Source organism: Perna viridis, chromosome 7 (genome assembly GCF_037379345.1).
Source record: "Perna viridis isolate PV_CMFRI_1.1 ecotype Kerala chromosome 7, ASM3737934v1, whole genome shotgun sequence".
NCBI classification, from domain to species: Eukaryota; Metazoa; Mollusca; class Bivalvia; order Mytilida; family Mytilidae; genus Perna; species Perna viridis.
Genome location: NC_142451.1, coordinates 13,683,925 through 13,701,832, shown reverse-complemented (window position 1 = coordinate 13,701,832; position 17,908 = coordinate 13,683,925). Strand labels below are relative to the sequence as shown.

General features: G+C 30.5%; 2 protein-coding genes across 25 annotated transcripts in view; one reads left to right on the top strand and one right to left on the bottom strand.

Annotated features, from left to right (window-relative positions):
- LOC148611404 (dynamin-1-like) overlaps nt 1-12,430 on the top strand; it is a 49,343-nt gene extending 36,913 nt beyond the window's left edge. For 9 of the 24 annotated variants that reach the window (XM_088591924.1, XM_088591930.1, XM_088591918.1 and 6 more), the window contains 10 exons: nt 638-694; nt 1,226-1,404; nt 1,791-1,961; nt 3,073-3,090; nt 4,623-4,658; nt 4,902-4,934; nt 5,220-5,252; nt 5,509-5,544; nt 6,351-6,389; nt 9,632-12,430. In XM_088591924.1, the coding sequence (XP_088448050.1) occupies nt 638-694; nt 1,226-1,404; nt 1,791-1,961; nt 3,073-3,090; nt 4,623-4,658; nt 4,902-4,934; nt 5,220-5,252; nt 5,509-5,544; nt 6,351-6,389; nt 9,632-9,713 (684 nt within the window). In that variant the 3' untranslated portion in view covers nt 9,714-12,430. Of the gene's footprint in view, nt 1-637; nt 695-1,225; nt 1,405-1,790; nt 1,962-3,072; nt 3,091-4,622; nt 4,659-4,901; nt 4,935-5,219; nt 5,253-5,508; nt 5,545-6,350; nt 6,460-9,631 lie in introns of all 24 variants that reach the window. The other 15 variants (XM_088591919.1, XM_088591927.1, XM_088591923.1 and 12 more) reach the window with 10 other exon arrangements.
- A 3,055-nt stretch (nt 12,431-15,485) lies between these two features.
- Nucleotides 15,486-17,214, bottom strand: LOC148611403 (prolyl-tRNA synthetase associated domain-containing protein 1-like). Its single transcript, XM_088591917.1, has 2 exons — nt 17,079-17,214; nt 15,486-16,743 (listed from the first exon to the last, which is right to left on the bottom strand). Exon 2 carries the CDS (start codon nt 16,521-16,523, stop codon nt 15,687-15,689), a length of 837 nt encoding a protein of 278 aa, XP_088448043.1. The 5' UTR covers nt 16,524-16,743; nt 17,079-17,214; the 3' UTR covers nt 15,486-15,686.
- Nucleotides 17,215-17,908: the final 694 nt, after the last annotated feature.

Here is a 17,908-nt window from a genome sequence, read left to right as displayed (position 1 = left end):
TTGTACCCATGATAGAGAAAGTATGTACCCTTAAATTTTATCCTAGTCTGTCTGTCCTTAGAAAGGGAACCCAGGGCACCAGTCCTACCCTATGCTTGAAAGGAAGAAGTTTTATTCACTGGAGCAGACCCCCCCCCCCCCATGTCAGTCAGTGCCCCCTTTAGAATTTCTGGAGTCACTACTGCTGTTTGTCAACGTTATTTCTTAAAAATATTTTCCTGAATGTGGCAAGTAATTTAGAAGAAATTTTATATGGTTTTAGTATTATAAGTTATTCATATGGACATTTCTCTTAATATTTTCTGAAACTTTAACAAATTTTCTTGGTATCAGCAAGTGGGGCCTTGCTGAAAATGTCAGTTTTATTCTGAAACCCATAATAAATAAATTGGTTAGATATTTCCATGCATAAGAACACTGGGAAACTCATCTAATTTTATTTTATAGAAATGGGTTTTTAATTAAGGATTTTACCTTTAGGACTCTTTTAGTGAGTAAAATCATGTCTGATTTAAGGAGGTAGATACATGTATATTTAGAGATGAAGATAAATTTCCAGACAGACCACAGTAGATTGATATATTTATATATAAATATTTCATGTTTTGCAATAACTAATATATGGTCTCTTTCTCAGGTGAAAGAATTTATTGGAGCTGAATTAATGGCACATTTATACTCATCTGTTGACCAGGTAAAGGGTGTATTTTCTGTTTTTTTTTTTTTTGAATATTTTTCTCCAACTATAGCTAAAGATTCAGACAGGAATTGACTATTGGTGATTCCTTTGTAACAAGACTTAAGACATTTTTTAAGCCTTAGGTATGATTTTAAATGATAATACAAACTTGTACTTGTAGTATTTGTGATAATGACATGATGAATATACATTTTTATCAATAATAAATTAGAAAAAAAAAAGATATTCTTGTCACATCACTAAACAACCATTCTTCCTTCCAGGCTTTCTGAGGCAAAAGATATTGTTCTAAGATTTTAAATATGTCCAAGTCTTTGATGGAGCTTTTCTTGAATGCAAAGTGATGCATGAAGGTATTTTTACCCATTAGACAAGTATCTTAGCAAATAACTAGGAAATGATGAATTCAATGTCTTGCCCTAGAAACTAAACAGGGGACTTCAAAACAAATTTAAATATTATAGTACATATATATAAGATGCCCAAATATTCTAATTGTTGAATGCAAGTTATTCAATATTTTAGCAATCAATGATGGAAGAGTCCCAAGAAGAGGCACAGAGAAGGGAAGAACTTCTGAGAATGTACCATGCCACAAAAGAGGCTCTAAGTATAATAGGTGATGTAAATGTCACAACAACAGCCACCCCAATGCCTCCCCCTGTAGACAACGACTGGCTACATGTGGATCAAACCATGAATGGGTAAGATGGTGGTCAAGAACAAAAAATGAATATGTAACATTGATGTGTCGTCAGTAGGAAAGCCTCTTTTGTATGCATTTTGTATGGATTTATAATATTCAATGGAATTATTCTGACCTCAGGCCCAAGATTGAAAAATATTAAATCAAAGTAAAGCAGAATTATTCTATGTTTGCTATTTCTTGGTTTCAATAACTTTACTTTTAATGTTCAATACAAAGTTCAATGCATTTTCTTACAGTCGTAGTAAAACAACAATGGTATCAAAATTGATATTTTTCCGCAAATATATCTTCCAACTACACATTGCTTTAGTAAGATTTAAATCCATTCGCCCTTTTGATATGAATAGAAATGACAGGAAGCTTGTACTTTTATCTCTAAAGCAGTGGTGGGTCAAGACCATCTTCACCGAAGCCATCACGTGCAGGACCCCCTCCACCATTACCAAACCGACCAGGTCCTGGGGGATCTTTACCAAGTCGACCAGCACCATCCATTCCAAATAGACCAGCACCAACAGCTCCTGCTGCTGCTGGAGGTCCACCAATACCTGCGTAAGTAGAAAAAACTGAGATGAAAATGACATTCTGTTTTGTTACTTTTAAGTTCCATTATATGTTCTATTGGAAGTTGCATAAATTGTATTCTTTTCTCTTTTTTACAAGTGTGATTAATTTTTTTTCAGCAAACTTTAAATGAAAGATTTCTTAATTTCTTTTAAATCTTTTAATGGTTAAAAAATTGCTTAAATATTATTTGTTAATTTTTGGAATAGAGTTACTGATGAATTTAAATAGATCAAATCATTAAAAAGCATGATTGCTGTCTATGCATGATTTAGGTATTAATTTGCCTGTACTCAATTGTATCAGAATTCTGTTCAAGAATAATTGGTGCATTTTAAGTCGATACAAGAATAACAGACAGAATGTTGACATTATAAGAAACCCAGAATTATGTTGCCAGAATATATGGCTGCTTTATTTTCCAGCACATGGAATTAATTTGATAAATTGCTTATGTTATAATTTCTTGGTGACTCCTAACATGTCCAAATATATAGTCCATAAGAACCATTGAAATCAGAATGGAATATACAAAATGCTACATATATTTTTGTGGTTACTACTTTTAGTTAAAATCATAGCTACTTTTATTGTTATATATCAGTAGTATATGTCATGGCTGCTTGTTAATATGAAATGGTTGTCGTAGTAACCAATAGTTGTTACTGATATCCCCAACTGAAAAATAAACTAATTTTGCGTATTAGTTTTCTGGGAAATTGACTTTCAAGTAAGCTCTTTGGCTTGATAGGGACTGATAACATCTTTGCAACCGTTAGGCTTATAAAAAGAAATAAATAGAGAATTATCTGGCTGTTAACAAATGAAGATTTCTGGTAAAAAGAAACTTGAAGATATTTAGTATACCTACAGTTTGATAGTTCTCAGTCCTTGTGCAGTTGCCAATACATATTATCTGTGTGAAGAATAATTAAGGTGTAAAACTAACCTTAGCAATGTGAAGAAAAGGGTTGGTTTATATTGCATTGTGTACATGGCTTCAGATGCATGCTTAATTCATCCTTTATCAATATGTATGTTATGTATTTCTTGAATGTTGTACGTAGATCTTGTAGCATGTTAACCTTGATATTTACAGTTTCAACCAAAATAATCGGTATGTGTATTATATACCTGCATGGTGATGGGATTTCATCTGCTTTTTTAAACACCTTGTTTCTGATCATTAAACCATGTGTTATTTCAGTGGACACTTTACCAGGATTTTCTTAGCACCAATTTAAAGATGGTTTTCATGAAGTCACTGATTTATTAAACACTATTTAATTAAATTTAATATTTATATCCCCTACAGACATCAGGAACACATAGCGTACAGCTGTTTTGACATATGAATGTCAGTGCCATGAAGATTTGATTTGAAATTATTTCATCTTCAACCCTATCTTTGTGAATTTAAACAAATAAGGCAAAAATAGAACAACTTGTTTGTTACGGAGTACCAGTAAATTTCTAGATTTTAAATTACCGAGTAATATGTTTCATTGTTTTCATAATTGAAGCGTTACGACACATGTACTAGTGTTCTGTAAGTCAGTCATTGATGGAATTTTTAAAGAAAGAAAGATGATACAGGGTTCAATTAAGACAAAATCTTAGGTCCAGGACCATCAATTTGTGGACCATCAAGAAGCAAAATGTGATTATCTTGGACTTTAAAATTCAGTACTTCAAGATTTATCTCCTATTGTAGATTTTTTTTAGATTTTTACCAAAAGTCCCAGATCATATTTAAACATAACCTCTGAGGAATGCTGACTTTCTTTCTGTACACTGAAGTAACACAATAGATTCATATCACTGAATTATTAGTTTTATACACCCTGTGTTTGTATTCTGCCTGTTAAGTAGTGTGCTACTTGCTGCATTTTTTAATTGTACCATTACTTATTACACCTTTATACATACTTGATCAATTTGGACCAGTTATTATTGAGATCATGAATATCATAGAACCAGCACAACCAAAAACAGATTAATAGATCCCCATGTCAATCTCCATAGTAATCAAAAGTCCTATGTTTTTAAACATATTCAAAAGATTTTAACAGCTCTGATACTTAACTGAATTTCAGTTACCACCATGAAGTAAATACTTGCATGGAATGCAGTTTATATTTAATTTGTGGAGTTGTGATTAAGTAGGCTCTAATTTCTGAATTTCACCCAATGTATGATTAAAGCTAAACTAGATGTTTTGGATCATTACAGTGAGATATTTTTCACAATCTTTCTTGCTTATTTTAAAGCCTAAGCTTTCAAGTTGAACATGATACAATTTTTTTTAATTTCTTGATTGATACACTTTCCTTGTAGAGCACCTTTCATGCTATTTACACCTATTCAAACACTTTTATTTTGGGAAATTTTCGGATTTGGACCACTGATAAAGTACACCTAATATCACTCTTCGAATCCTTGTTAAATTTTGTAAATTTACTACAATTAGCATTGACTATCACATTTGACTGAGATTTGTTTTTTTTTTTAAATTTTTTAGATTGTTTGTTAGAGTTTATTGTCTCCCCTTCATAGATTTTTTGTTGTAAATATAACATTCAATTTGCTGTTGTTCACCTAATTGAAATAATTTCTCAAATAAAATTATGTTCCAAAATATATTTTCAGAGCTTCAATTTACCTAGCTCAGCAAGCAGCTAAAGGGTAGGTTTTTTCTGTCATTTGTATAAACAAAAAAAAATGAAAATAAAAAATTGAAGAGAAAAAAAAAATTGGTATTTAAATTTTAAATTGATGTTTTAGGTTAAATGCAATGTTAGTTAAAATAGAATGTAATTACTTAGTTGCTGTCTAATGTATTTTAAATAGATTTACATTAATGCAATAATTAATAAAAAATAAATCCAAATTGCTGTAAAATATGAGTTATCCCCCTTTTCATTGTAGCGTTGCCCCGTATGCTGGTGACATTGCTAAAAGGTACGAACAATAAATGAATACATAGGAAAAAAAAAACCAAACAAACAAAAAACAAACAAAACAACACAAAAAAAAAACAGTTAATGTATAAAAATCTTAAGTAATTCTAATGTCAGTCCAAAAAAACAAAACAAAAAATTAGACTTAGTAATATATCAATTATTAACATTATATATATTATTTAAAGATGTTTAATTTTTTAAGTCAAGACCTTAAAAATCCAAAATGATAATTTGAAATCTTTTGATTTCCTTACTTTAAATCCTGATTGAATTTGTATTGCAGTGCTGCACCTTATGCTGCAGACGCTGCCAGAAGGTATGAAATGCTATTTAAAACAAAAAAAATTAAAATAAAAACAATAATACATGAAAATTGATATTCGGCTATTTACAACAAAATTAAAAATGGGGAAATATTTTTCATAAATATTTAAAAAAAGATGTATTCCAAGTAAAGCAATGAAATTGGAGTTACAAATGAATAGAAAGTTCTTTACTTTATGAAATAATGGTAAATGTATCTATACTAGTATGTATAAAGGTGTAATTGAGTTCTTTCTAACATTTTACAGTGCAGCACCACTGATTGCACAGGGAGTTGCACAAGGGTAGGTTTTTATTTACATCTTGTCTATCATATAGTCCTTATGTTAATTACTATTCATCCTATATCATACATGTATGATATGTTGTGACAATTAATGATGACATATTGTCAAAATGACATATCTGATAAATAGACAAAATCACTGCTCTGTTGCAGCATCATGACATTCAACAAATCTGACTTTAATACAACTAAATTTTAAATATGAGAGATAAAGAATGTGTATATTAAACTGTTGTTTTGGGGAAAAATGATGCATTAAGCTTTACAAAGATGTGTGTTCAGTATTCCAACAACTTCAGATAGTCGGGGACTTCATTCATTAAGCTCTCATTTAGTGCCCATTTTATAAGGTGAATTTGTGGAACTACAATGAAACCTTTCATTTGTTATCAGTTTTGTGTTTGTGTTTATATATTGATGTTTTGAGTTTATTCTGTTCGGATCTGGAGCTGATTTGCTTTGCTTTGTAATGTGTTCAATGTATTATATTTTTTTTCTCATTTTAAAACCTTTTATTTCAATTTAAACATGTACAAACAGAATGGTAATCTAGGAACTAGTAATTGCATTCATGTTTGGAAAGGTAGATACTGAAAATATATATTTTTCCCCAGTTTACAGATATAAGGTTTTTTTTAGAATACAAGAACAAGCTTAAAAAATATATTTATATATTTTTTTTAATTTCACTGTTAAAAGAGTGTTAAAAAATGACAACAAAACAAAATAGGAACACATTGTAATAATATTACTACATTGAAATGTGATTAAGAAGTACTGATGGCAGTTTATAATCTGTTACAGAACAAAATCCTATTTAAATCAATATGGATCTCAGCGTGGGTATGTCAGTAGCAGGCAGAATTTCAAATGATCATTGAATGAGGAGATATTGCATCTTTAGATATATGGTGTATGATTTTATAGTGCTAATTAAAACTATTTGTGCCTTAGATTTATTTTTTTGTTATGTGTTCATTAAGGAGGATAAATTGTATTTCAGAGTTGACCGATGATGGACTTTTCATTTTCATTTTCTTATAGTTTACAAACATATTTACCATTTAAAGGGAAAAATCAATAATTGCACAGAAATGATATAATTTGAACTGAGCCCCAACTTACTGCACTAGACAGCTGTTCATTTTTCTATGATTAAGAGTGCATAAAAATTGTTGTGAAAAATACATGAAACATGATGGGATAGAAGTACATCAAGTTAATTCTAGGTTCAGTTGAGATTTATTTTACGGAGTTTTACAAAGTATATTTGTTGAGTCTCTATCAGTACAGTGGTTGAAATATTTAAAAAAAAAAAAAAAAAAGAGAGAGAGAAGGAACACTATTTCATGTGAGCACTATAAAATCATCAGCCTCGTTTTAAAAAAAATTTGTTTTAATTTTATTTGGGTTTCTGGTGCATAATTTCTTGATATGTGTGTGCATGAAATTATCTCCCTTCTCTTGGGTAAATTAACATAGCATGATGGAACCAAACATATCTTCATTCAATTCCTATTTGGAATTTTGTACAAGAGAATGTTATGACTACTTGTTTTTCCTTGAGTCTCAGGGAAGGCGCTATACTAATCAGATATTGCTAGAATATTTCTGATTTTTGTGATTTCTATTGTGTGTTCATTAACCAGATATTTCTTTCTTTTTAAAACAATAACCACAGTTTATGACACTTTCTATGCTATACTATTGTACTACAAACTATATGCTCCTCTTCTAAAAGTTTAAATTAAGAAAAGTTTTTTTAATGGGAAAGAAAGGTATTTCTCATGAAATACCAAACTACAGAACAATAACTTGCCACTGTTAATTGTTATTTTATAAAATTGCTGACATGTTTCATACATGAGTGACTTCATCTTCCAGAGCTTGCTTCATCAAGTAGATTTATTCGCTCACTTGCTTAGAATTTTCACAAAAACAATGCTTGATTTGGTATAATGAAGGGGAAAAAATGATAATAAATGTAGGTTTACCATGTAATTAGATAGGTGATCATGGATGGGATTTGGATGTAATTTTACACTGTTTTAAGAGTCTTTTTTTTTTTGTTTACTTTTTTTTGGGTTTATTAATTTATTAAGTTACTTTTGCTTTTCAAAGGACTTTTCTTTCTTATAGTTGCTTACTGTGTTTTTGTTGTGCTGTGACTAAATAGATATACTGTATGTTACTGTGTGTGTCATTCTGTTTTTTTCCCTATTCCTTTATATGCATATTTATTCTTTATAAAAATGTATAATGTATACATGCTTGCTGCCTGTTTTGTGTTTTGCTTCAAGGGAAGCATTTTTAATTGCTTGTATCTTTTTTCCAGTCTTGTAAATTTTATTCTTGCAGTTAATTTACCCATAATATTATCCCTCAATTAATTAATTCTCCAACAACAGATTGTTGTGATTACATCAGCATGTTTAGTAGCTGTTGTTGTAAGAATCATGCAAAATATGAAAAATGTGATACACCTCAAAGAAGGCTACATATTTTTATTTTTGTAATTAAGTTGTTTTATGGGTCTATACTATGAAATGTGTAATTATTCATTCAAATCTGCCTGCTCTTAGGAGATAATCGACATTGAAAATACAGTAGATTCTATTGTATTTGAGCACCATTTACAGAGTTATCTCCCTTAATTTTGAAATCTACAGTACATTTTTTATAATTTATATCTCCTAAGAGCACGGGTTATATGAAAAACCACAGGTTTTTTGTTTACTATGACATTTCAAACAAAATATCAAAAATAAAAATTATGTGGGCTTGTTACCCATGAATCACTTTTTGCATGATCCTTAGCTGGAGTGCTACTTAATACTATCAAGTGATGCTAGTTTGTTGTGTATTTCATATTTGCTTTGAATATTATGGCTTATAATTTATAAGCAGTCTATTTTAGATTAATTCTCTATCTATTTGAAAATGAAAAAAGACAAAAAAGTATCTCTAATCTAAGTGTTGCTGTTACAAACAATCTCCATCAAGTGAATTGTTGAAATATAGTGAAGTCTCAAATACTTTAAATGCACTGCTATTTGTAAATTTCAATCTTTTTTCTTTTTCATTGTTTTTGTGGAATTTTTTGAATCATGGACTTCATTTGATTGTTAGTGTTTTCAAGGAAAATGGATTTACATAAAATACAATATTACCATGAATAGATTCACAACTGACTTATAGAATAGATTATAGTGAAATTTCTTACTATCACATGGGCTACTCAGTTTTAAATAGAATTCTCTTTAGCAGGAATTTTTTGCTCTTTTATGTGTTTGTGGGAGGCCCATACATATAACCTATACAAACTACATTATAAACCACTGATTTATTGCAAATGTCTAAGTTCAAAGGGGCATAACTCGCATAAAAATTAGGGATGTATGGTACAGTAATGTCTGTCTGAACCAAACCCCTGCCAGACTTTAAAATTGGTTTGGTTTATTGAGGTTATAATACATTTAAATTGAAATCTATATACTTCATGAAGTGTTTGGTTTAGACAGAATTTTGGATTATGAAATGTTTGGTTGAGACTGGTTTAAATGTATTATCATTATTGTATGTTTAAGGAGAATAGACTGTGTAACTCGTGCAACCTCCATAAAAGTGATTATTTTTCTAATTTTCGTGGGACTGGAGTAAACTCATTTGTTTGATTGATGAAAGTGACCTGTATTAAAAATGTCTTTACACTTTTGATATTTTTTGGTGCTTGATATCATTTTAAAATTCCTTCTTCGGGCATACTTGTATAAACAGCTTACATTTACCTGTACAGTAAAGTTATATCTATTTGTATCCATGGATATCAGTTTTATTTGTTTATCAATGTTTTATTATTTCATTAAAATTTGAATTTATCGATTTCATCTGAGATAAGAGTTTCCAATGAAATAAGTATTAAATCACAACAGAAATGAAACTGGTACCCATCAAACCAGAGTTCTTTACAGCTTACATTGACATGGTAATAATAGCTTTGCTCAAATCAGTTACTAATTATATGTTTTGTATTTCTTGTTTTAATTGGATGTTAGTTAATCTAAGTTTATTCGTGTATTTTTTAGACGTCCTGGTTCAGCTGGTCTGCCAGGAGCACCGAAGATTCCAGATCGACCATCAATACCATCACGACCAAATTTGTTATAATATACATAACATTGTAGATCATATTAACAGTTCACCTATTGGATGTCAGTTGTAGAGTAATTATAACATCTGATTTTATTGGATATCAGTCTTAGAGTATTTATTACATCAATTCCTATTGGATGTCACTTGTAGAATGTTTATAACATCTGTTCATGTAATCATTATTACAAAAGCTCGAAAAATGTATAAAATTGTGTGAACCATGGTTTACATAGAGACTAATAACACATCATTTAAACAACATGCTTTGGTGTACTATGTATACTTCGATTTTTTTGGGTGGTGATGCTAAAACAATGAGAATCAGGATTGGCACCTGTGCTCATACTCATGCAAATTATGTGATAGGGGAAACCGTGAACAATGGTCATTAGATTTATCTATCTTTGTATGTAAAACAAAAAATTTTGTTAAACTAAAGGGACGTTACTAAAACTACAAATGCATATTCTTAAAAGTGCTAATTCTAGATGGTTTAGGACATGATTTGAGTCACTTGAAAACCTAGATTTACAATAAATATTTGTTTGTTAGGCAAAGCCCTTGTTGCATATTTTTTTCTTTTTTTTTATACGTTTGCTTAAACTGGTCTTTTGAAAAGTTTTAAACTCATGAATTTTACCTTTTTACTGATTAAAGAAGAGAAGTTTATGATATTATGGCATGTTATATTATCACCATGGCAACTAGAATCATGTGATTAGATATACCAGTACTAATGTGATAGATAGGTTTTATATAGATGTAAGAATTCCATAAAGAAAACTTTGTTAGATATGCAATCATTGTCCATACTATCCACCCATCAATAAGTTTCTGAAAGACGGTGTTATCCATTAAAAAATGCATCAGTTCCTGTATAATTTAAAGTGGATTGTCTTTTTTTTAATGATGAAGATAGCTAAATGTCAGAAATTATATTATGCTCCTGTTATATAGGTATTTAGTATAGACTAAAATTATTGTAAACTTTTTCTTTTTCTTTTTCTTTTTTTTGGGGGGGGGGGGTGGGGGGAGGTAGGGGGTTGCTAAGTACTAGTTACAAGTTGTGAATAAACTTATATATTTGATAAATTATCACTTTCTTATGGTACATTTGGAAAGTAAATACCAGTACAATGTCTTAAAAATTCATTCTGTTCATTTACTTTTTCCCCTGTTGCAGCTCTATTGGGGGTCTGGATAAAGATGGATGGTTGTCCCTCCCTATGTCTTGTATTTAATGGAAGATAATTGATAGTTGGATAGTATAGATAGGTTGGTTTGTGTAATGTTACATTATAACTTTGTTGTTTATTAACTGTTTTCTCTGTCTCGTGTTCATTGAATGAATGTTATAGATGTATGTTGTCTCTCTGAGTTGTAGATTGAAAGTCTTCATACTTGATCCTTTTTGTTTGCCACATTTGTACTTCATATGTGAGATGAGTTTGATACATACATGGTTTTATTCAGTCATTATTACAGCGAATGATATAGTAAATTTCAAGGAATGTAGTTAGTCTCTCTTTGGTGGAGTGACAGTTACTTGATGAAATGTCTTAGGTAGTTAACTGGAATTTAACATAGAGGTTTAAATTTTGTATCATTTCATAGGTATTTTAATCTAAGTTTGATAAAATGTTTTTAAGTTTATTGTCAATTGTCATGTTAACTACTTTAGACAGATTGTCAGTTAATTGTCATTTTATTAAGGGAAGACCACATCTTTTTCATGAAGTTAACTATATAACACACTGTAACAAGTTTATGTGGGATTTTTGCTATATCACTCACCAATGCAAAATATTTGAAAGTAGGAAATAAATAATTTGTTTAAATTAAGATCACTTTTACAAGTATAAATATGGATTATATTGCTACAGGAAATTTGCTATGCTTTGTAAGTGGGCTTTGTCTATTTTATTTTCAAAATGATAATTGAAAGAAAGAAAAAACTATGAATAAATACACATTGCTATGAGGGGAGTACTCAATGCTAGTTAAATTCTTCAGCGCAGTTAACATTTTCTTGACCATTTTTTGTTTTTATGGCACTTGTGGAAATTTAATTTGTTGATGTACAGCCTGTAACATTACACAAATCTGTGTTTTATTTTGTATGTTTTGTAAATTCTGTATAAATAATCGAGTAATTTATGTTAATGATGGAAATGAATAGTTTATTTGTAATGATTCTGTCTTGTACATCCTATTGACTTCATCCTGGACCAATACTTTGAAGCACAGCTATAGAATAACTCTCAGGATGTGATATTTTGCATTAGTTGTAGATTTCTTCAAAGTAAGTTTTGTTTTATCTATTTGTTACCATTACAAATCACTTTTCTCCTGTGGAAATTCCTGTTGAGTAAGATTCTAGGTTGGAAACCCACCCCTTTCATTTCTTGTGAAATTTTGTTAATATCATGCAAAAATAAGCAAATAATAGCCTGGTATCCCCTCTTTAGAATGTCTGGATCTGCCTATGTATTTTTGTAACTGATGAAACATGACATACCGGTGACATACTGGAAAAAGGTTTCTGATTTGAAAGTTGTATTACTACCAAATTTCTATGTTAAAATTGAAGTTATATTAAGTTTTGTATGTACAAGATAGAATTTTACAAGTTTGACACACCACTGTGCAATGTGTTGTAAAATAAAGGATGTATAAAATTGTGATATATAAATGTCAAAGGTATTAGAATAAATAATGCAGTTACTAAGTTATAGAGTTGTAATTTTTTGTTCAGCTTACAATTACTCAATAACCACCTTAATGAAATGATATGGAAGCATTTTTAAACTATATTTCAAGGTTAAACTGCATTTGCCCAGTCCATATTATACCCTCGATCAATGAGTGGGTGGTATCTATTTGAATCATAAATCTGTGTGATTATTTTTTGCCGCTGTATAAAAACAAAGATTTAGTCGTTTTTTGGACATAAACTCAAATTTGCATCTACCAAATTTTATGGAACTTTGGAAAATCAGTTATTTTTATTGATGCCAGTTCTCTTTCATATGTTATAAATTTCTAATTTTACGGTTTCAAATGATAGGCCTATATTCATGAAAAGGGTTTTCTCCATATTTGTACTGATATTTTTTAACACTTACAGCAGTTTTAATGAAATCTTGGTAAATTGTAAAAGCTCCAATTTGAGTACTCGACCAAAAAAAGTGTGGTCGTATCATGCTAGCATCTAGCATTGCCGTAGATATAAATGTCCAGACAATAACTTGATTGTAAGTGAGTAGATCTTTCATGAAAAATTTAAAAAATATGAACAAATCTCATGAAAGTGTATCACAAGATGCCATACCACAAAAGAAAGGCAGGGAGATTGTAACTTGAACCTTTTTGGAATTAGGGCCCAATGAGTGGCTGGAAACAAGCTATTTCATGATGTGAGTACTTTGTGACATGAACCGTTCAGGAATTATGGACAAATAGCTAACATTTATCTGACGCCTGGACAATAAATTCACTAAAAGTGTTCCAACATTATACTGGATGTCAAAACTTCACAAAAGCCGTTTTATTTCATCTTCCTGCAAATATTCTGTTATTTATATTTCTAACATTATCCAAAAAAAAAAACTTTCGAGGTTCGAATGATTCTTTTGATAGTTATGACTTTTCCATCCTATTATATACAGCGCTGCCACATAAACCAATTGAAAAAAATGTCATATTTAATTTAATGATTCTTTGTAGTTCTGACTCTCAATTTATTTATGATAATGACTACAATGCATTTTCGGCGATTGAAGACGGGAACACATTAGTAAGATATTTGAAGTGATCAATGCTTTGTTTTTTTTTTAAATTAACAATAATTTTATTCGATTTGGAAATTCTTTATACAGACAGGTTGTTGGTATTCCAATGGGGACTAATTGTGCTCCTTTCATAACCGATTTGTTTCTTTACTGTTATGAAACGCACTGGTAACTCTTTAAAGATCATTCAAAACATCTGTTCAATGAATTTGGTAACTATACTTTTAGATGTCTTAATGATATTTTGGCCCTTAATTGTACTAGCCTTAAAAACTATATTCAAGATATCTACCCAAAAGAACTTTTAAAAGTTGATTTAATATAACAGAAATAGTATTATTACACCTTTTCTTGACCAAGATAGACACCCTTCACACTAAACCTTATGACAAAAGAGATGATTTAGATTTTCCTATTGTTAATTTTCCATTCCTAGATGGTGATATTTCCTATTGTTAATTTCCCAATCCTAGATTGTGATATTTCTCATTGTTAATTTCCCATTCCTAGATGGTGATATTCCTGAAGCATTCTCCTTTGGTACTTACATGTCATAATTGATCCGGTTTTCTCGTATTTGTAATAAAGTGTTAGATTTTAATGCGCGAAATAAATTACAGAAAAGCTTTTGCATTAGAGGTATCGATATCACAAACTTCTAAAAACATTTACCAAGTTTTTTCACCGTTACATGGAACTTTGATACAAACATAATAGCACATGCTAGCTTACTTGCGGGCTTCTAAATAAAAATGGTATTGCTCACACTGTTTTTTTTTTACGCAAATATAGCTTACCAAGCACATTCTTTTAAATGAAATCCGATGGGTTTATCGACTGCCCTTAATAGATTTATTGGTAAAGGATATAATTTTCAAATCATTGTCTATTCTACGAACTTTGTTTCACGAACAGAGATATTCAAGCACTTATTGCATCCCTATTTTTTTTAGTAAATGCACTTCATCGAATCTTGCCTATTTAGTACCTGACGTTACTTCTTCAAATCCAGTCCACTGAAATTGTAGTTAACATATATATATATATATATATATATATATATATATATATATATATATATATATATATATATATATATATATATATATATATATATATATATATATATATATATATATATATATGCATGTATATTAAATGAAAAGTGACAAATGAAGCAAGATATTTACTCGAAGTGTTGATTGTTGATGAACGGGGCCTTCTTCACAATGTTCAGAATTAGCTTTCAGCAACAAAGAGCGTTCGTTACTCATTTTGTCTATAATTTGTATGTTGAGTTATTCCATGGAAAGAATTTGATTAATTATTAAGTATATTTTATGGTGTATTTGTTGTTTCTGTTTAGTTTTTACCTATACATTAAAGGGGGTGGTTAAGGCTTTATTTTACTAGTTTAACCCCACTTAAGATTTCACGCGCCACCACAGTCAGGAGATGTTGGCCATTAATGTGTGGCTGTGTTATATTTCATTTTAGTTTGATATTGAAGAATTGCCATAGAATTGCCTTCGTTCTGTTACTGATGATTTTTACTACTTTTGTTGTCGGGCCTTACAGAGCTTACTTAAAGGTGTGTTTACACTTGCTGAAGACCTTTTAGTGGTTTCTGAAAGTATTGATTAATTTGTATTTATGTTATACGCTGGTACATTTGTTACATTTCACTATATCCGTTCTTATTTCTCTTACTTTTATGGCACTGCACCTTGTGGTAAAATTTAAAAAAAGATCCGTTTAATTTTAAAAATCAAATGTTTACGAACAACGACAACTTCATTAAGTCAAGAATTTAAATTAAACCCTAGCAAATTATAGGAGTTTTTTTCCCGTTGACCATTGACCCCAAATTCAATACAACTCTTTCTTTTGTGGTATGTAACATTGTGATACACGAAGAAATCCATAAACTTTTACTTCAATGTTTTTCCTTCCGGTCTTCTCTTGAATTTATAGCTGGGAACAACAAGATTTCAAATGTGGTTTTCTTTGATTTACTATGAACATTTAATACTGAAGACAGCAACAACAAAATAATTATTTATGATATACTAAGAATAAAAATTAGACTTGCTACAAGTCTCTCTGTAATATATTTTATTTGATAGTAATGATATTTAATCAAATGAAATATATATTACAGAGAGACTTGTAGCAAGTCTAAATAAAAACAGAAGATTTACAAATCAATAATAGATAATTTTCTCTGAAGGTGTCCAAACAATTTCAACAGATGTCCAAACGATATTCTTGTTGCATACTTCTCGTGGAGAGGATGAAAGTTCAGCTTCTTCTCGAACATTAAGTCTCTGGAAATAGCAACAACAATATCCTCCGGGGCATCGTCAGAGAGGAATACAAAAGGCGTGATACATCCGGGCTGTACGTTTAGATGCTGGAAGACCTCTTTCGGTGAAGCAAAAGAGAAGTTTCGATGAGCATGAAGTTTATATTTCAATTGACGCAAGATAATATTCTTCTCTTCTCTGCAAATGAAGTAATAAAATTTCCCTTTTCGGTCTTTTAAAAACAAGTTTTTACAGTAAACCGTTGTATCTTGATTGTCACGGTTTTCCACAGGTTGATAAGTCACTGTTTCGGTAAATATATTGAAGGTCTGTAGATGGTCTATTACTTGTTTGGATATTTTCGGTAATTCTTTAGGGTATACTGATTCTTTAGGATAATCTTTTGTTTTTTCACTCAAGTTCGAAGATGATGAATGTGTTTCGACAGAATCTGCATCACTGTCGGAGCAAGATCCAAGAACGTCCTCTGTGGTATTTAGAATTGAAGGTGAAATAGTACCTTTGGAATCATGAACAGTAGATGAATTCGACTTAAGAGTAGTGGTAATGGGATCATTGTTGTTACCACTAGACTTTGTTACCACTCTCACAAGCCTTCTAGCGATACGATGAAAGGATTTTTGGAGATATGGGTAGGCGGCTATAAGTGTGAAGCCGGAGATGAGGCCAGCCACGGCCAACATCCCGGTTTTGCCGTGTCGATCCATGGTTGCGGCATTACTTGGTGGCTAACCCTACGGGCCAGCCAGTGGTGATGGTAAAACTTAATCTATACCATAGAAAGACATCGACATGCTGAGACCAACCATGTAGGTTAGTCATCCATTCTCCATTTTACAGCTAACGGTCTTCAACAGCAGCTCATCTCACTTCATAGATTACTATATTGTATACATTTCTTCTAGTCACTGATAATTCAGGAACAACCTACGTACAAAAAGTAAATCATGCATGTTATTATGCTTTCGCCAGGATCGATATACTGTTTGAAAGTACTAAAGTAACCACTAAGATAAAACTATTTTTGTTCGATTAGCCGGACAAGATATAAAAGATACAAATAGTGTGTGCCTTAACTAAAAGACAAATCAATAACTACTATTAATTTTTAAAATGTTTCAATATATTATTATTTGTGAATGTCTGTTTTCCATGTCTGGTCTTTGTCCCTGGATTACATTCTTTTGATTACCGCTATAACCTTGGTTCCCTTGATTACTATATTACAGAAACCAGAAAATTTATTTTAATCAAATTCTTACCTCTCAATTTTTTTAATCTTGCATATTCAACGCTGTAGTAGATAATTCCCCCTTCTTCTATTAGAAAGCCATTTTCATTTTGATTGTGGTAGTTAGGTTGTGATATCCTTTTTATACGGTACACGTGACGTAATTGCTATTTATAGAAAAGCTAAATATAAACGATAGAATTGGCTCAGATATTAAAATCGAATACGATAATTTTATCCATTTCAGCCAGTTTTAAAAAATAATTTGATACTTTATTATAACAAGACATCAAACACTTGATCATACTTCATTTTTTTTTAAATATGCCTATAATATCCACTAGCATTTAGTTTGATATTCATGACACTAGTAATTTCTATTTTTAGATATTCGATCCTTATACCGTATTGCATCAGTTCTGTGGTTATGCTTAGATAACTGACGTATTTTGAACTTGGCATTTCAAAGTTTAAATCTTGAAATAGCCCTGAAGTAAATAGATAATAAAAAAACGTGTGTCGTGGAAGTGTTTTAGAATAAAGTAGTATTACATACATTAACGAATATTTTATACACGTGCTTTAATTTTACAGCGAAATGTGAAATCTATGGACACAACTTGATATACGACCGCAGGGGTCACGTGTCACGTCGACATCAGAACAATTTATTACAGCTGCATTAGGTGTCATTTTCGTTTTTGTTTCTGTTGACATTTAACTTAACTTTGAATTATTTCTACTAAATTGTACTTTTCCTGTATAACTTCATTTGATGTCCACAAATAAAATACATTAAATACATGAAATAGGTGTCTCTATATTTATTGTCATCGACCTAGATGAATTCGTATGCATGTG